This window comes from Melanaphis sacchari, unplaced genomic scaffold (assembly GCF_002803265.2).
Source record: "Melanaphis sacchari strain LSU unplaced genomic scaffold, SCAv2.0 Contig0_pilon_pilon, whole genome shotgun sequence".
Lineage (NCBI taxonomy): Eukaryota > Metazoa > Arthropoda > Insecta > Hemiptera > Aphididae > Melanaphis > Melanaphis sacchari.
Genome location: NW_020270366.1, coordinates 19,917,012 through 19,938,943, shown reverse-complemented (window position 1 = coordinate 19,938,943; position 21,932 = coordinate 19,917,012). Strand labels below are relative to the sequence as shown.

The window sequence follows — 21,932 nt, the reverse complement described above, 5'->3', positions numbered from 1 at the left end:
TAGAAATATTTCCAATCGACTTACATCGTCGTTAACACTGTAAAACATCGTATGTGCCAAATTTGAAATTTCAAGGCTTTGATGTCTTTGGATTCAGAAAAAAATAACTCATCATCTGGCAATATATCCTACGTGCTGGGCATCGCCCATATGCGCCAAAAAAAATTAATTCATTTTGGGTACAGCCCTTTTGCGCTAAATTTACCGTGTATAATTATAATAAAGTAATATATTTTTTCCTTGAATAATAATCAATACAATTTTATTTAAATTATAGTCAATAGTACGAATTGTTTATAAATAATTACCAATAAATAATAATACAGATTATTTTAAACAATATATAGGTAATAAATAATTAATAAGTTTATATTTTTTAAAAATTATAAACTATCGATAATCATAGTCAGTTGTACGATTTTAAATAACCAATTCGTTAATATAAAATGTTTACGCAGGTAAATTTGGCGCAAATAGGCTGTCGGGAAAAATATACCTTTTTTATTTTGGTGCAAATGGGCTGTACCCAAAGCGAATTAATTTGTTTTGGCGTAAATGGGAAATCCCCTACATGCTAATGTGGTATTGTCTATATTCATCGTAAAATTGATGAAAAATAATAAAATAAATTATACTATTATGTATTATGCCTACTATAAAACGTTGATGAAATACCTTCTATTGCTTTTATTATACAATTAAAAATGTATAATATGATACCAGCTATAATTTAAATAGAATTACAAACTCATTTAAGTACCTATGTAATTAATATTGCATGTTTATATCAACGATAAAAGTAATTAATAATAGTTATTTAAATTATTCTTGTCTTGAACATAATAACTTTTCAAACATATTATACACTATACAATATAAAATATTACATTTTTAATATGATAATATGATTAATTTTGTTTTGGGCTAGTCGTTTGTATAAAAACATCAAAGTAACATCATAACAGTTATGATATAGTAACATATTAAAATAGTAATATAGTTACTATATTACTACATTACTATATTATATACCTAGTTATGAGAAAAAAATATAAAAACAACAGTAAAAAATTATCTATAAATGTATATGAAAAAATGAATTTTCTAAGATGTTTTGGATGTTGATTTTTGTAAAAAGTAGCATTAATTTTCTGCAATTGTCCCTGTAGGTTGTAAGAAGGTACATAACATAAATATAATTATATCGTAGTATAAATTATGCAGTTACACTTTTACGTCTTGGATTAAAATATATTTATTTGTTTGTTCACCTATCATTTTAAACACGATAACGAATAATTAAAAATGTACAGGTGGATTAGCAGCGTATAAAAGTCTTCCGTACACCGCTCATGACAGTATTCTAACGGAAAAAAGAAAACAAAGGAGAATACGGACTACTTTTACTTCAGCACAGCTGAAAGAATTGGAAAGAGCTTTTCAAGAAACACATTATCCTGATATATACACCAGAGAAGAGATTGCCAAACACATAGAGCTTACCGAGGCCAGAGTTCAGGTATGTTTTGTTCAATGTAAAATTATGGATATTATTTATTAGATTTAAAAATAATAACTACCTTAGTATATCAATACGTACCGAAATAATTTAATTATTTCGAATAAAACATGTTTCTCAATGCAATAATATAATGTTGTTAAAAGAAAACAATAAATAAATATTAAATTGTTTATCGTATTATAATATTGCTGAGAATAAAAGTCATATTATATTATTAAGTCGGATAATGCTAAATCCTTAACTATACAAGCTACTTTTTTTCAATACTTACACGAGTGATGTATTTTATACATCGATTTGGTTTTCTCAGATGTTAATGCGATAATATTAAAAAATTGTTTGTATTTACTTATTAAAAAAAAAAGTACAACTTATTAATTTAGTTTTAAGTTTAATAATAACAATAAATATTTTTATTTCTATTTTATTATTGATAAAAGTATTACGTGCGTGTCGTATTTCATTCATCAACACAAAAACAATTTTATATGTAGCTAGTTTATGCTGCTACAAGCACTGAAAGATGACTGAAATGGATTTCTAACTATTATTTACATTACATGAAAAGATTAGATTAGGAGAATAACTGAAAGCAATTATAAACCAAAATAGAACAAGATAAATGATAAGTTTGGTCTACAAAGTACACCAACACGTATAGTTAAGGGTTGACTTGTTATGTAAATTGTGTATACCTATATTGAACACTATAATATATTATACCTATTATTGAATTATTCCTAGACACCAACGTACCTCAAACTTCTGTTGGATCGTAAGAAATGTTTTTTTGACCATAGATTTTAAGCTTCAACAGCATGTAGTTGGTTTTTTACTGTGGAGAGGGTACTATATTATAACACGTGTTTTTGTGGCAAGGATTTGTCACTAAAAATCCGGACGACGGTTACCCATCCGGAAGCTAGCGACACTGGCCAATGCTTAACCTCAGAATATGTTAGCGACTGAGGCCAATCATTATGCTAGACCGTGTTTTTAAACTGTGTAAAATAAAAAGTATTAATAAGTATTATAAATTTCTAAAATTACCCAGAAACCTTCAACTATACGTCTATACCCGTTATCAAGTGTGTTCGAACAAAAACGTATTTTTATCGTTACATCGTTATCGGGATACAACGACTGAATGTTCACAATCTACCGCCAATTCAACTTTGACACTTTTTTTTATTACTAAAGAAAATATAAATATTAACAATATATTTAAAAATTATAATAAATAAGTCTAATAAATAAATTGACTACGTAACAGTTGCGCAGGAATAGGAAGAATCCCAGCAGTGCCACCTGACAAGATTATTCTTCGACTTTACGAAAATAAAAATGAATCAGTATTCAGTGACCTTTTTAGGACTACTTTTTTGTACAATCATGTGGGTCTTGTTAGATATTCTGAAGAATATTTGAGCTATAGTGAAAAAATATTAGTATTTTAATATATAGTAGGTACTAATTAAAGTATAATTTAAGTTTCTACTAGACTAAATATACTTAAATATTGTTATAATCATATTCTTTTTTTTTCAATGCATAAATTATTTAGATAAATTAAACAAATTAAAAAAAATATATACGTATAAGCCTTGTTACTTCATTTATTTTTAAAATAACATATTTTATAAAGCGTAAGAGGTTTTTAAAAAATATTTCGTTTGTATTTTTGGGGTTGAGGTTATACATAATAAATAATCATTTGGCTTAAGTTTCTCCATATATCAATTATTTTCTTTATAGTAAGTTATGCATTCTATAGGAGCCATGAAAAAACTAAGTAGTTGCCGAGCATGTTGTTAAAACTTATAATAATTGTATTTCCTCTCACTCTTAAATCATGGCACGTGTAGATAATATAACAATTTGATTAATTATTATCAAGTTTATAACTTTCATAACATTGTTCTACACTCTAAAATACCATCATAGAATTTTTTTGAAAAATTATACTATTTTGATTAATTGCTGAAGTGTTTAGTTTATTCAATTTAATCTATTTTAGACTATTATATTTCTTAAAGAAACTTTAGAAATAAAAACAACATTTAAAAATTATAAAGAGAAATAAAAAGAACTGAATTCATCCACAAATTTTTTAGGTGTATTCTAATATACAACATTAACATGATATGAATAAACATTAAATTAGGTAAACAAATATTAATTCTCAGATTTAGAGGATGTCGGCGTACTATTTGTTTTATGCCTCAGTTTATCAATCGCAACATATAAACAGAACACATGTACGAATATTATTTTTATTGTTATTAAATATTTTAGTTTTTTTCATCAATTTTATATTTCATTAAAAAATAAAAATAAGTATTTAAACATTTAAATCTATATTAAAATAGTATTTAGATAAAATGTCAGAATGATATTTCAAACCCTTGAAAATATTATTCTTTAGAATTTTTTTTACAGGTATTTTACTTAACTATAGATTATGTTAAAATCTTAAAAGACTATTTTGTATAGTACGTTTTTTTTTATATGTTCTGTGCAAGTGAGAGATAAAACATAATAAAGTACACTGATATCGTCTTAATAAATTAATTTTATGATTTTTAATTAATTAAAAATGTGTATTTATATAAAAAAATATTATATTTTTATCATACTAAAATTGATTTCTCAAAAAATATAAGAAATTTAAATTAAAGAGAAATCCATTATTCAAATTATAAATTTATATATTTCAGGAATTGCAGAGACTTAGCAATAGTTTATTATCTGTTTCATAATATTTCATAATTATATAAAGCACAAAAGGGCAGAAGGTATATAAAAAACATACGAATTATTGCTAGAACCCAACTAATAAATACTTTCTTTTTTCACTAATTTTATTTAAGTATTATAGCTTAGAATTTTAAAAATATCTTAATTTATAATGTGTATAGCATTTTACAGATATTATACCTTATATGTTTTAATAACGTTGAGTAAATTGATTAAATCAGGAGTACATTATATTACACTCGTATAATAATATAAAATAAATAATATTATCATAGTTACAGCTTAATATAATAACTTAGTCAATTAATTAATTGTTAAATCATTATGCACTTTTTAGCTTTTCGATGAAACGATCATAAAATGTACTTATAATCGAACTTAAATATTTATAAGTATTCACATGGTTATCTTGTGAAATTATTACATTCTATGGAGTCGTATCTTACCCACAAATTGTTAAATGTATCCAATTTATCATTTTCTTATCTTCATTTTTCATTTTTCGGTTTCTGTTCTTTCGAAGGACGATATAATTGTATAAATAGTTAGTACACATATATTAATTATAATTTAATTAATTAATTTTTTTAATTTTTAGATCGTTTCAAATTTTCATTTTAGTCGATTGTTCGCCTTTTCTTTTAGTTTCTTAAAAGTTTTGGCTCTCGCGTATCGTTTTTAATTCTACCTATATTAGATAATTGCGAGAACGCCTTAAACAGTTTCTTTTCTTCAGACTCGAGTCATGACTATTCTATAATTATATTGTGCAATTTCTCTACAGGATGTATGTTTTTCTATAACAATTCTCCATGTAGCTATATTAACTATATTGCATGTATTATTGTTTATTAGATACTTTTTATAGTGTACATAAAATATTAATGTTTCTCATTGTATAAGCTATTTACTGTATAGTATTATAATAATATTGTTTTTAAAATTATTTATTAACTATTTTTGTATTTTTCCGTGTGGTATCATAATTAAGGTCAAAATTACTATAGTATTACGTCTACCAAGATTTATTAAATAATATAATGCAGTATTGTAATATATTTGAGTAAATGTCTTTAATAATGTGTATAGTGTTTGTATTGAAAACCGAATCATTTTTTTTATTTTTTTTTTCATTTTCAGTAAAAATTAAGTAAAATGTGATATTAAAATTTTAAAGAAGTAATTGCTAATTATAAAATTAATATTAGTTTTTTTTTTTACTCACTATAACAACTAAAAAAGTATTAAAAAATAATTTAAAAATTATTGAAAATTTCAATACGAATTACGAGTCAAGTATTTATATTTGTTTCTATAAATATTTGAAATGTATTTTAAATTATTTTTGAACAAATGTATTTGTATCTGCATTTAAATACAATTTTAAAAGCATTTTTTTACAAGACTTAAAACCAATATTATACGATTGTACTTTACAATTATTTACTTTTTTTTACCACAACGGCAATTTGTGGATAACTGAACAAATTTTTAAAATATCGTTGCTAAAAAAAAATCATACCGATGCATATACAATATATGTCTTAGTCTCAAATCTTAAAATATAATAACCCTTTAAAAACTATAATAAGTGGTGATACTGTAAATTGTAATATCGTAATACCTATAATAGGTAAAACGTTCCTAACTGTTCACCCCCGCCTCAAGTGCGCACTTGAAGCCAACGGGTCGTCGTTGGATTGAGGAGGGGAGCGGTTGCCGCGAGAAACGGAAGTTTTCCCACACTCTCGAAACACTAACACATCAATTTAGGGTACGAACGCGACTAACATCACAGTATATTATTAGGTATAGTGTGTATTGTTGTTATTATTATTATTATTATTATCATCGTGTCCGTCAGTAGCGTCGGACGGCATCGCCGTCATAATAACGATAAAAATCAACGGCTGTAACGATGGCAAAATATTATCCACGCGAACGACGACCGTCTCTAATAAAAATATCATACTATTATATTATATTATTATACTAGTGTATCGAATCACAACAATTCGCGAGCGTAATCCGAGGCCTGGGCGCCGTTGTTGTTGTCCGGCCAAAAGGAAAACGAGTTGGTTCCGGGGCGCGTGCACGTCTCTCTATTATCGCCGTAATCGTCGCGTCCGCCCGCCCGTCGTTGACTCTTCCGGTCCTGTGCAGCCGCGCGTCGTACGATTTGCCGTGCTAAACGTCCGGGAAATGAGATACACTTGTGTGCAGTGTGCGCACGTGTAAAAGTGATGTGTGCGAGTAAGTGGTGTGTGCGTTTTTTTTTCTGTTTTCGCACGGCACACGTCGGCCACTTGACGGTGACACGCGCGACCGGAACCCTAATTATTTGTCGTCCGGTTACACGCCGCCCGGCGCGTTCTACATTATTCGCCGCTATTATGTATACGTTCATAACACGAAAGCGGGCAATTGGATATCACAACGATATGACAATATATTATAATAAAATATTATGTTATTATGATATCCTCTGTCGTTTTTGCTGTCAACGTCGTCATCATCATTGTCGTCGTTTTTTTCGACAACCATATCACTATATCAGACGCGTTAGGTTGTTAATTATGTTGTAACGTCATGACGAAAAACGATGTGTAGAGCCGTGTTCAAAGATTTACCTAGATTAGCAATTGTGTCTAAAGGTAGACAAAACTTGAATCATTTTAATTTTTTGCATCCTGTGTAAGTGACTGATATACAAAGGTGTTACATATAACGGTGACATGGGTTTTTAGTCGTGTCTTGTTTTCTGCACCATTACATAATACTAATAAAAATTATTTAAGTCATTTTACACGTCTTTATTACTAAACACTAAAATACTGAGCAAACAACGTACGGACATAATTTATACGCCTATAGCTATGTCATCATTACTACTATAACGTTTATAATAACAATTTATAACAAACAAGTATGATTTTAATAAAAAAAAAGAGAAAAAAATTAACTATTTTTCCACGATAAACATTCATTTTCTAAATTTTGAGTTATGCCTTTTTTCCCTGAGTAAATATTATTATAAATTTATGATGCAGGACGTACTTTTGAACGTGCTCTTGGAAATGGCCATATTATTTCAATAGTTGTTGAATTCCGGTTAAGTGAATATTAATCATAGTAAATATTTTATGTTGTATTCATTTTTATAAAACAACGTGGTTATCATCATCATTCATTTTTAACACTTATAATGGTCTCAGTAGCCCGGCATGTTCAACTAAACTGTCACCGATATATTATGCTCCACGGGAGTTCGTTTATTTCATAAACACCAACAACTCAATTCATATAATGCATAAATGGTCGTTTCACCCCCATCCCTATATTGATATAATGGTGTATAAATGTATAATAACTGCAGTAGATACTCTGAAGTGTATTATATTATTTTTATTGTTAATTTCTCATTATTAACGCTGCGATAATCTGAAAGGAACACAAAGACATTAATATATACTACTATTTAAATATTCAAAAGAAAAAAATTATAGTTTGAAATAAAATCAAAGTTCACGCACTAATACATGCAACTACATATTGTACACGAACATGAGTTCAACTTAAATTGAATATTATCAGAGCCCGATTAAGACAAAATTTTGCTTCGAGCGAACAATTCCAATCGCTTTAAATTGACTTAAAAGTTAATAGTTTGTACAACTTTATAGTTCGACGTATATATAAGTAAAGTTCTAATGTACCTGCACTATAAAACATATTAAACTTAAAATTAAAATAATATATATAACAAGTATTCATGGAAAACAATCAATTAACGAATATGGTGACACGATGTTAAAGAGAGGGTTAACAAAAATACAAAAAATATAAACTCAGGTATAATGTAGGTCATTTCACAAAAGTACCTATGCTTTCTAAGTTGATATAAAATATTTAAAATTTCCGAAATATTTTGATCGTTAACAAAGTTACAGTATTTGTATGATATTTGATGGACTGAAATTATAAACAAAAAATAATAAGAATTTATATAATGAAAAACATTAAAATAAATAAAAATGTCTTATTTTTATTTGCGATTCTCGTTCTTAAATTCTCGTATGGAATGCGTATATATTGATTAGTTAAAGATAATATAATTACGAGTAGATTATTATAATAAGATAAACAGGTATAAATCAAAATGTTTTCTTAGTCTATTTATAATTACTTAAAGGCTACGAGTAAACAATTTACTAGAAATACCTTGAGTGTACCTATATTATAAATGTATAAATAATAATAATAATAATCTTGCAAAAGTACCATATTATAATAATGAAATGTGCATTTTGAGTGCGAACGAATTAATTAAATTATGTACGCGAATGTCTTTATATTACATTACATATAGTATGTATATTTAATAAACGTTAATGTGAATATCCGCAGTATAGTAAATAATGCAGACAGTCATTTGCGACTGTTGAAATATTATTTGACATATAATTTACATTAGAAATAAAAAACGTAGATATTGAAACATCATTTTCATTATATGTGTGAATATCGATATTAATACCTATAAAATTATAATGATTTCGGTAAATATTACGTCACAATACAGGTTCCCAAATATTGATAAGTATACATTATGAAATAAAATAGTATATGTTTAGTTGAAATAGTTCAATAATTAAATTAATAGGTGTTATTAAATAGATTTATTATTAAATATTTATACAAAAATTATTATTTAAAAAACTGTAAGAACGATATAATAAATAAGTTTTAGTTTTAGTAGTGTTATCTATTGCGAAAAGCAAACTTTCATGGTATTTAAAATTTCAAAAAATTTCAATATATTTACAACTTTGTCGATTGCGCATTTTTGAAGTATTTTTCGATTTGTAATTAGTATTGCGTTAACCCGCTTGTCCACTACCTCATAAATTACAAGTAGGTACATATAGAAGCTTGTCTCAGTGACATTAGTCGGTCAGTCGAAACTCCATCGATTAATCATTAATATGAAAATATTTTATTTGCACACTGAAAACTGATTTCTATTGTGGAAATTTGTGATTGCCGTCTAAAGTAGTCAATTTTTAAAAATCATCATCATACCATTATTTACGGTGCAATATAAAAGTCGTCGAATATGATAGTACAATTTAATTTTTAATCAAAATGATCAATCGGTACGATAGGTCAATATTGTACTGCAGTGTATATTATGCACTTATAGGTAGTATAATATTATTATTGTGACTCGTCCTGTACACAATTCTGAGGTTACCACTACAATGACGTACACCACTCTGTAAATATAGACGTTCACTGACTGCAGCGGGCGCATTAATAATAACATAATAATATATACGTATACGCGTGAACTATTATAATATTATAATGTACGATAAAATCGCCTTTTTTACGACTCGCCGTAGTATGACGGAAAAACGAAATCAATCGTACAGAACGAACGATCAAACGAAAAAAAAAAAAAAAAACCGAATCCCCAAACACACACGTCAACATAATATTATAATACGTACACAGCCACACGGGTATGCGTGCAGCGCGCGCGCACCAGAGACGGCCGACGGGTAATGAAGGGACAATATTGCGTTGATTTATTGTAAACGCCGCGCGAATCTGGCGCCATAATCCCTGTGTATATATTTGTACGTGGCACGTCTCGTCCCGTCCGTCGGTCCGTCTGTCCGTCCATTCATCCTGCATCGGCGGGGCGAATTTATTCTGTTTGCTCAGTTGCGCTCAAAAGGTCGCCCCAGCGGCGGGGGAGTGTTAAAAAAAAAAAAAAATAATAAATAATAATAATAATAACATTAACATGTGTTAAATAAGTATTTAGCCTTCTGTCGTATCGCGACCCGTGCTTACGTGTACATACGAGTACATACGCATATATATATATATATTATATTATATTATGTTATGTTTTACACATCGCTGTTTGCAGCCAGGCACCGGACATAACAATAAACATTATTAAACACCACGCACGAAGGGTAGGTATATAATAAATATATATAGTCGTTAATGCAGTCTCAGTATATTATAATATATTATTATTATTATACATTTATTACTATTATAAAACGAGTCGACACCGTCTGCTGTTCGTTTTCCCGGTCGACCAGAACCCCGTATACTGCAGTAGGTATCTGCACAGAGACCTCTCCGATCTGGGGACAACGATGGCGATCCCTGGTGCACCTATGTATACATTATATACATACATATATATATGTTTGCACCGTGTCGTTATTGTTATCGGTTTAATGAACTGTACACGCGCGGGGACAGCTATTTATACATCAACGTGTTGGTGTGTCGTATAGCTGTGCAGTAAAGGGTTCGATTGTGATGTCTATTATATTATAGTATAATACATCCCTCGTCCGCAGCCTTTGTGCAACGTCACCGCGATGCAGTGTGTACGCCTAACTACCTACGACGTGTATAGTCACTTATCCGCTACACTATTATCGTTGTTATACATATAAATGGTACATACACGCGAGTGGCAAGTGATAATACAGAGTATTTCCGGTAGCGATGGGCATTTTATTCCTACAGTTTAAAATCCGCATAATTACGCGTGTTAGGTACATATAATATGTAAAATATATTTTTGGCCTCGCGTTTGAAACCTTATTTTAAAAATCATATTATTCCATACCGTTAAAAATGTATTATTTCGCAGAGAAATAGAGAAAACATTTATATTATAATTTATGTCTCATAAGGCAATTACGCAGACGGGACAAAATCGAGTGTAATACTTTCAGAAAACACTATACATCTTCCCCCCCCCCCTCACTATTGATAATAGCCTTTATTTACTTTTTTTTAAATATTCGGTAACGTTAATATCAGCTGCTATATGATTTTTTTGGTGAAATTCAAAGGCCAAACTATTTTTTGTGTCCACTGAAAGATGAACAATTTTTTTCTAAGTTGGCTAATTTTGTAATGGTTATTATGAATTGTGAAAAAATTAGGATAGTAGGTTTTCTAAAGGTCCATGATAAATATAAATGTATGCTATAGGTTTAACAATTATTTTGGCGTCAGGCCTCATAATTATTGTTTATGCTCTGAGCCTAAATATATGTCCCTTTATGTATATTTTATATGCATATACATGAAGTAACGTGTTAACATATTAATTTATATATAATATATTAATAAATTATGTTCATCTTTGCACCATATATATATATATATAATACATATAATTTTAAATACAATACTGCACCAGCTAACCATTGTATATATTCGATCGTCGCCAAAGGGTTCGTCAGCGTGTCGTATTGTCCGTATTTCATAGACCGTTACGAGTGCATAAAAGTGGGACAACAATCAAAAAACATCACGGTGAATGTAGAATGCAAAGCACAACCGACATATTTTATACGAGACGATAACGAAAACACGATATACATATTAAATACATTAATATGCTGTCAAAAATGAAATATCTCATATACTTTACATCGCAATTATCGTGCTCAAGGTAAATATTGCAGATTACAAATGCAGCGATCAATCGAACTGTGTATAAACAGTTAATAGATACTGAAGTTTAAAGTCAGAGAAGTCTGCATAAACCGTAGCTCATTTGTTATTCGATTTGCCACTATGTATTTATTAACATAATATTTATATTTAATATTAAAATGGTGAAGCTGTATTGTACCATACATTCTAAAATTTTTGCATAGTGCAGTAGCAGTTTCTAGTTGGGCAATATCTCTACAAATCGTACCCTATATCTGTTTCTTTTCAAAAAGGACGAAATTAATTTTTATTCATACGATTATTGTAATATTATAACACGCTGTTAATAAATGCCTTTATACGTTAATCACACACGATAAACGCTTATAATAGTATTTTCGTCCGATAAAAAAACACAGAAAAATATTCGTTGTATTATATAATATGTATAATATATATGCAGCATTGGAGTAATAGACAAAAAAACGGCGATCGTCGTGGTCACATTTCGCGCGTTGTCATCTCTCGCCGCCATTCTGGCGCACTGCACATCATCCCGGCAACTATATTATAAAATACATACATAATACAGATATAAATATACACGTATGACACGTATGTACTTACATACATTATATAAATATAAATTATGTACATGTGTGTGTGGACGTTGCGTCGGAAGAATATAAAATGAGACTTTACAGCCGGAGCAGGGGTGCGGCTGATTGAAATAAGACGTGAACTCGCGTTCACAGACAACGGGGAAAACATGACAGTATACCACCAAAAATAATGCGTTATATATAAAATATTATATTAAATTAATAACGACCCAGCGAGCCGGAACAACCACCGCCGCCGCCGCCGCCGCCGGTGATAGTGTCAATTCTCCGGCGTTTTAGTGTCGCACTAGATTATGTCGCAACGTATATAATAATATTGTTGCGAACGACGATAATATACACATCACGCACTGTACCCACCCGGTTCGTCGGTTTCCTGTAGCAGACTAGCAAAAAGTCTCGTGGCAAATTGTTCACACGTGCAGCCATCAACAGCCGTGTAATAATATTGACTATGTTATTAATATTATTATTTGTGATTTTCCCTATAACTTATGAAGTGTCCTGTAAAGATACAAGCTTCTGATTTTCAAACAAGAACCTTATTTTACTAATAAAATTATTTAGCACATCATTTTTCTGAAAATTTCAGAACGACCATAATGAAAAAACTAATACGATTGGACAAATTTTCAATATATATAAATAAATAGGTTTATTGATTTTCTAAAACGCGTTCAAACCACAAATAAAATAATCGACAAAAATTTTTATTAAACAAATTTATTGAAAACCGACAACTATATAGGTACAGTTTTAATTCGTACTTATACTCGTTGTTAGGGTATAGCCATTTATAAAATAGCGCCCAGCATAGCATAATCAGATATACTAAAGCCGCTGGATCCACAGCACTTCTACGCCTTACACGTATACTTAGTGTACACTTTATAAGACTAACCTATATATCATTTAAATAAGCAAACTATTTTTAAATTTTGATTGACTAAAACAATCGTTTTGAATCTAGGACTGAAGTAATTAGAGTATATACACGTAATCAGGTGATTATAGTAATTAGGGTAGGTATTAACATATAGACTCGTTACAACCGCTATATATACCTACGTATATTATATTTATTAGTAAACGCAACGTCTGTCTATGGTGTAGATATTTTAATGCATATTGTTTTACTAGCGTCGATTTTGTTAGCATTTTAATATTGCAGAATTTCGTACTATACACTTGATGAAATATGAAAACATAAAAGTTTATCGGTTTATCGAGTTGTGAAATATAATATAATGTAATATACGATCATAATATACTACGAATTTTTTCTTTTACATAAAGGTATAGAAATATCAAACTTTAAAAGTTTCAATGTCTGAAAAACGTTCAAATATATACAAATATGATTTTTGTATATGTAAAATATTTAAGCGAAATAAAATCGTAGCTGTGAATTTATTTTAATTCGGATGTTTACTGTTATTACACGCATTGTCAAACATTTCTTCTGTTATTTAAAACTATAAAACTATAGTTTTGAAATTGTGCTATTTAATTAATGTTACTTTTTCAAGTAAACAACAATACTATTGTATTATTATTGAATAATTATAATTTTAAAATTGGTTTAATAATTTGATCATTATACTCGTAATATTCACGTAGCAGTATTATATCTATTTAATAAAATATCTATAAATACTTTATTAACATTATACCATTATGATTTTAGCTATAAAAATTGCTTGAAAAACATATTAATACCGATTAAAATTATGCAAATTATAACGAAATTTTTTTTCGGTTTCATCACTACAATTATAAAAACTAAATGAATTAGGAACATGAATAATAATATACGGAAATCGTATAAAATGTTCAATATTATTTATAATATTCACCATTTAATTTATAGATGAACATACTTATTACTTCTATACACCGTATTATACCATATAAATAATAAGTTATAGCAAAAACAAAATACATACTTACCCTTAACGCGCGAAATGCAGACGGAAATTCGAAATAAAATCAATACAAATAGGTACAATTGTATCTAAAATCTCCTCGGGGAAAATTGTTAAGAATTAACGAGTTTAAGTATTTAGCAGATGAGTGATAAATTCGAAAGCTTGCAACGTGTATGTCCGGCGATTTTATACACAATATGTAATATATACATACATTATATAGGTGTATACCTACTGCAATATTTAATTTCATTTTGAAAAATGCACGTCAATCATCCGGCTTGCTGGTGTTTATTATCTACCTAGTACCTACATATTTATAATAAATTACGTGTTCGGTTGCCATACATAAATAAAAATAGCCGCTTAAAATGAATCGTGCAGGAAAATTATAGTAGACGCGTGTTTCCTGTGTGAATATTTTAAGCGTATAAGGTAGTATAGATATGTACACGCACTGTACAAATTATTGTGAATTTTTATATAAAATATATTAATATTATATTATATATTGTATGGCGCGGCGCATATATATATATTATATTATACGTCGTATAGTGTAGATAAAATGCAGACTCGTGATGGTTTCCCGAACACTGACCGTCAAGATGGAACCTCCCTTGAGGATTTACGAACGTGTTTTTGGTAGGACGTGAACAAAACAGGTGGGGGAACTAAGGCAACCGATTGGTCACGTTACGATTACTTTCCACAACAGAATATAATATATATATATATATATATATATATTTACCTTTGTCCGTCGCCATTGCCACGTAAAAACAACTGTGACCGGATAGAAGATTTGTTTACGCATTTTATTATATCGGGTTTTGTTTGTTTTTAGCAAATTGAAAATACAAAAACCTCATGAATCCCTTGAGCGTTGGACATATGTTGATTTCTATGTAAACGTCACTGCAAACCACCATGGACTGACAATAACCTACCTTAAAATTCCCAAAAAATTAATTTCGTACAACCACATAAAGTCTTATTACCTTAAAATTTCGTGGAATATACTTTTAATAACTGTGATATTAGTCTTACATTCTATATTTGTATCAAAGCGCATCGGTTACTTTGAAAACTTTAATGTACCTCTCTTAAACTTTAGGCTTTGTGCCAATTTATAGAGGTATAGAAACAAACATGTATCATAAATCCTTGGTTAAATTATTCATTTTCTGAAACTTTTAGTTGCCAAAATCAAAATTGAATTCGGAAGTAATGCTCTCTTCGGCCCAATGCCAATTAAATTTATACCATATAGAGTATCCAGTTATTTTTATAGCAGAAAAGAGTCTATAAGCACTATAATTTAAAAAATATATTATGTTTAATTACACGTTTAGTGAATATTGCTTAAAATTTGAATCGACTTAATTAAAATATTATTTTATATATAAAATTATTTGTACATATACCTACCATAGATATTCAAGCTGAATTAATCACTGAGCCCTATATATATAGGCACCACTCTCCAAGGAGTGCCAACAAAAATTTACTTTTATTTTTATTTATATAATTTCACAATTAAGTGTAAAAAATAATTGTGCCGTCAGATAACTACCAACTTCAAGTGTCTTAATCCGGCACTGAATGTATTATATTATAGTGGTTATACTATAATTATTATAACATATGGCTTATGATGTATATTGTAGAACAATAATTCAACCAATTGTGATTTATAGTATATAACTTAGCGCGGTGCGTCAAGTATTATACATTAAACACATATTTTAAATTTAAGGTGAAAAAAAATTGTGAAATTTTAGTTTGCTTGTATATTTAGTGAATATTATTGATAGCTTTATTCAGATGTAAACCAATCAAAATATTAAAAATAATAAATTAAAGTGAACATAAAAACTTTATTTACTAATAAAAAATAATAAATAAGTCTAGGGACTTAGTTTAAATACATAATATGTGGGAATGCTTAATTTCAAGTGAATTTTTAAATTTGTGTTTAATTGTTCATTAAATATCTTAAAAAATGTTTTATTAAATTATAAATATAATAATTTTAATAGGTTGTTCAATTTACTAACCATACAACAGTCTAAAAAACTATACATATTTTATTTGTATACTATCGCATAAGTACATAGTATTTAACTACAATGTAAACTTTAAATCTATTACAAATTTTAGAGCATATTTGATAATAATTTCTTTAAGTAATAGAAGTCCCTAACCTTTATAATAATTAAAATTATTGGTGTTTCAATGATTTAAAAAAAAAACAATCTTACATTATTGTAAAGCTGAAAAGATTAAATCACTAAGTATTTATAATCTAATACTTGAATGAATAAATTATAATGCAATTAAACCTTTTACATCCGGACAATACTTATAGATATAAGATTCATAATTTAATTAACCAAATTATTAAATCATATAGTAGATACTATATAAAATTTCTTAAACTTCCAAAAGGTATATATTATCATAACCCGTATAAAACGTATCATTATACGTCATCACTTAAAGGTTTTATTAGCACAATACATAATACATAATTTATTGACAGCTTTCATAGCCTACCGTTCATATAACTATGTAATTTAATTATTAAATTTATAAATCTATTTAGAAATATTTAGTAATTTACGGTGTAACAATTCCATCCGAATTTCGAAAAATATCACTTTATAGGTACTCTCATTTAAATAGTTAAGATGTACGAGTATATTGTATAAATTTATCAACTAGTAAACACTTGCTATCATTTTTTTCTTTTGTTCGGGTGCGATTGACAATGGAAAATCGGATGATTTAGCAGGTTTACATCAGGGTTGAACGAGTTTTGAAATAGTAAAAAACACGCCTGTCGTATATAGTTTAATAATATAATGACAATGATGTGACGACCGCGGGGAACAAGCTTATATTATTATAAATCTGTTTATAGTCGTCTGGACAATGGAAACACACCGTGTTAAACACTGTCGGATGATACATTCGGTAACGATGACACACCAAAAAGAAATACTATACACCAGTGCATTGTACAATATATTATATAAATATACACACGCAAAACGGGATGTTATTTATTTATATTCAATTAACTTTAGACGGGATTTCGAGCGCGAGTAACCCTCATGAATACGCCACGGGTGCATTCATAGAAACTACAGTGATACGGTAACGAGAGAAAGAAAGAGAGAGATAGATAGAGAGACACGGTCAATTAATCGCACCGAAAAACCCGGCAAAGGTCTACACGGTACATTGGCCACCGGACGTAAAGTAGTGAGTGAAACACATCTGTTGAGTTATACGACGAATATCATCGCGAGCGCGTCGGAGGAAATAATAACAAATACGACATGTTCGTTTCAAATAGATACTCATCACATAATATGCAACTATCGTCATTATCATACGCAAATATGAGACATTATAATATTTTGTAAAATAATGTATATAATTACTTATAAATAAATTGCATGTCATGAATTATTATTAGTTATAAATTATTTATATTATAGTCAACTAAAAATTTAATTTATAAACTGTATAATTTTTTACGGTGTATATTTTATTCATGTATAGACGATATTAATGTTACCAATTACCATTATAATATGATAAGGAAAACTTTTTGATTAAAAACACCTTTTTACTTTTCATTTATACGTTTTTTGTTAAAATTTACATTAAATTATTTCATCACACATAATTATAATTTATAACTATAAGAATTTAATAAACTACTCGTATATTCACGTCATCATATATCATATTTGTGAAAAAAAAAATACTTTAATATGTGATTTCATTCGAAACTTTATTATAAAAACTCAGATAAAAATAAATGACATTATATCATGATTTAAATTACCTACTAATTGATAATTATTTTTTAAATTAAACAAATGAATTCTTAAATATTTTAAAATGCAATTATTTCACGTTTAAACATATTATGGAAAATATAACGTACTACATCAAAAATAACGTTACGCAACTGTAAAACAGAATTTAAACGATAATCTAAGAAATTATAGTAGTATAATAATTAAAAAAGTTAAACAATGTATATTTAGGTCAAAGCCCTAAAGAGTCTTTTATATAACTTTTAAATACTTGGTTTAAATTAAATGTATAAACGTTTTTACTTTATTAGGTTGTATACAAATATTATGTAGTCATGTTTGAACAACTTAAATATAATATATAATTAAGAATATTTAACTCTGACAAAAAAAAAGAAAACTAAAGAAAAAATTATACAAACACTCAAACTTTAAGGTTAGTATATGTATATACAACATAATATGTACCTTCATAATTATTTAAACAAATTTATTATATATAAAACGAATGATAATAATCATATGAGAAAGGTGCAGGTTAAGAGGGGTAGAAATTTTAAAAAAAAAAGTAAAAAGAGAAGTAAATAGACATGTCGCCATCGGCCTTTGCACGTGCGTTTATTTAAAAGGCCGATGCCGCCTCCATCAACGAATCAAAGGTCCTGCATGCGCGCGTGTTTAAACGGAACCGAACTTTATTGGATTTAAGAGGTGGAAAGTAAACATCACGTTTACATTTAAACATACACACACACGCACACATATACACACATATATATAATATCTAATGTCGAAGTACTTTATATATATATATATAATACTAGTAGTAGGTTTTTGTGAAGCAAGGCCGAACAACACTAAGAGTATAGTGTGGTGGTGTATACACAAGATGCAGAGAGGGTGATAGAAAAACAAAAAAAGGGGAAAAACGAGAGAAAAAACAATATATACCCGCGCATCTCTGCGAGTGTAGGACGTACACTCTCTTTGCACAACGGCAGCAGCAACAGCAGTTATAAGTATACACAAGACCCACGGACTTTTGCACGAAGTTTATCCGCCAAGGGGTTTTGCGCTGTTTGTTTAGGACAAAAAGATAACCTTTTAAAAACGGACCGAATACTAGCGGCAGCGCTTCAGTTGATTAACAGTGGGTAAAGAGTGGTGTGGTTGTTGATGGTAGAGGTATGTAAAGACGGACTTTTACTGACGCTATTCTGCCATATGCAATATATTATACATACATAATACATGTGACTATGCGAATACATATATAAATATATATTTATAATGTTTATATGTACTATACGAATGTTTGAAGTCGCTCAACTTTATATAGATATTATATAGTGTTCTTGTTAAAAAAGTTTCAAATAAGCTTTGAATGTCTTCCGTAAGGACAAGTAACGCTACATGATAACCTATATAATATATGCCATATAAACTTTAAATCTATATATATGAACAGATTTTGATTTAAAATCATGAAATATCAATCGGTATGATCGGAATGTACTATTGTAAAGGATATAAAAGTAAATAACCTAATGTATACAGTATAATTACCATAATAATTAATCATGTACCTTTTCAGTTGTTTTTTGGAAGTATTACAAATCCTTTATAAGTTCTGTCAATTTGATACTAACAATTATTATTCGTCAACCACAACCATAATTAATTATAATGGCATGTCGTAGTATCTATACCATATTACCAAATATATAAAATATAGATTTACAGCTGTGCAGTGGGTGACCGTGATACTAATTGAAGTTATTTTTACAGGTGTGGTTTCAAAACCGTCGGGCGAAATTCCGAAAACAAGAAAGGCTGGCCCAGCAAAAATCGTCGCAATCCAGCAGCAGTAGCACGGTAGATGCGACCAGCATAAAAACCGAGCCGAAACAATGTGGTCAATCAAAAGACGGCAAGCCTGGCACACCGTCCACGCCTGGTAGCATATCTTCGAACAATGGTTCTACTGACATGAAATCAGTCAATGGATCAGGTAAAATTTAAATAAAAATTTGATAAATTTTAGCGTAAATTTACATACCACAAATTTCGTCAGTAAAATGTATATAAAATAACAATGCCAAATTAATACGTATATATTTATTATATATCATCATAATGATTATATAAAAATTACTTATTTGTTGTGTAAATCGTGAGTGAATAAAACAAACAAAATATAATATAGATTTACAGTGATGTAGTTTTTAGTTTTACGGGAATAATAAATAAAGAGACAAAGAATTGTAAATTGTTTTAAGGTGTCTCTCCCTACAACATAAATATATTTTTTTAATCATTTTATAAAATAATATGAGGCATTTCAACATTTTTTACTTTACAATAGGTAGCATGTATAGCTTTCGTCGGTCGACTAAATTATTTGAGTCAGATTTCCAACCATAAACCAAGGGCTTGTACTTCACAGAATTGGATATTGAGGTAGTTATAGCAGGACTTAGTGAATTAAGAACAAAAAAGAATTAGGTGTAAAATGAAAGAAAGAAAAATAAAACTACCTGTAAGCATTGGTTTGTTTGAAATTTTTGAATAAATTTTAAAATCGTATTTAAATCAAGTTCCAATATGAAGCCGAATGTCATAAAACTGGCTAAAAAGAATAAAATAAATTCAAAATAGAATACAAAATAAATACGTAGATTGATGATGAAAAAATTATAAATTTTATATATTGTTGTAAAGGATAATGTGTCACAAAAATATAATTTATAGAAATATAATTATTCAATATAAAAGGATTGAATGTTCTTGAATGCTCTATGTTTAGAACATCAGCTCATAACATAAAAAAATTATACACCCTCCAATATAACAGAGTTCGAAAAAAAACAAACAAAAACGGAGTAATAATAAACGCGTATTTAAAATAATAAATAAGTAATAACATAATAGTAACATAAGGTAATGGAAGTATGGGACCAATTATAAACTGAATGTTAAAAACAAAAATAACATAATATATTAATAATAATACATGGACAAGCATATTATGAATAAACATAATTTAGGTGTAAATAAATCCTTATTATTAGTCATAATAATATGCCAAGCGTATGGTATAATATAATAGTGATATAGTTTTGTGATTTCGGTAAAAATCCATTTATGTAAGCGATAAAATTGAACTATAACATATAATATGTACCACGTGTGTTTAAAACGTATTTAGAATCAAAAGTGTGCAGTCAGGTGGCAAATTTACTGCATACTTCAATCGGCTACTGGTTGCGCGCATACGGAACTTTATCTGTAGTGTATATATATATATACATGATACATAGGAATAATGCGATATCAGGGGTAACGGACGGAACGCAGCAACAGGGTTATGACAAATGGACATAGTTGTGGTAGAAGATCGAAAACGTACAAAATGATGTTTATAATATATCATTATTCTACGATATTTTCGCGGTATCGCCGTAGCAGTAGATGGGCGGTGGAACGATAGAGCCGCAGACGCGAATAGAGTGGAAAAAAATCGTTTCTCGAGGGTTCGGGGTCTAACTACTCCGACGCAGATGACTGATTATTTTTGTGGGACCGACGGGATAAATCTGAAAAGTAGTATATAAAGACGTCGGGTGTACGAGAAGCTAGTACGTCGGTAACGGGGGGCAATGGTGTGGGCGGTGGGCAATAGCGGGATGAGAGATGGTATGGTATATAAATCCGAAAAAGAAAGGCGAGTCGATCACACACACACACACACACACACACACACACACACACACACACACAC

General features: G+C 28.9%; 1 protein-coding gene across 1 annotated transcript in view; it reads left to right on the top strand.

Annotated features, from left to right (window-relative positions):
• LOC112594242 (paired mesoderm homeobox protein 2A-like) overlaps window positions 1-21,932 on the top strand; it is a 43,595-nt gene that overhangs the window by 13,132 nt on the left and 8,531 nt on the right. Inside the window, exons 2-3 of the mRNA XM_025338934.1 lie at window positions 1,314-1,519; window positions 19,940-20,162. Coding sequence (XP_025194719.1) covers window positions 1,314-1,519; window positions 19,940-20,162 — 429 coding nt within the window. The remainder of the gene's footprint in view (window positions 1-1,313; window positions 1,520-19,939; window positions 20,163-21,932) is intronic.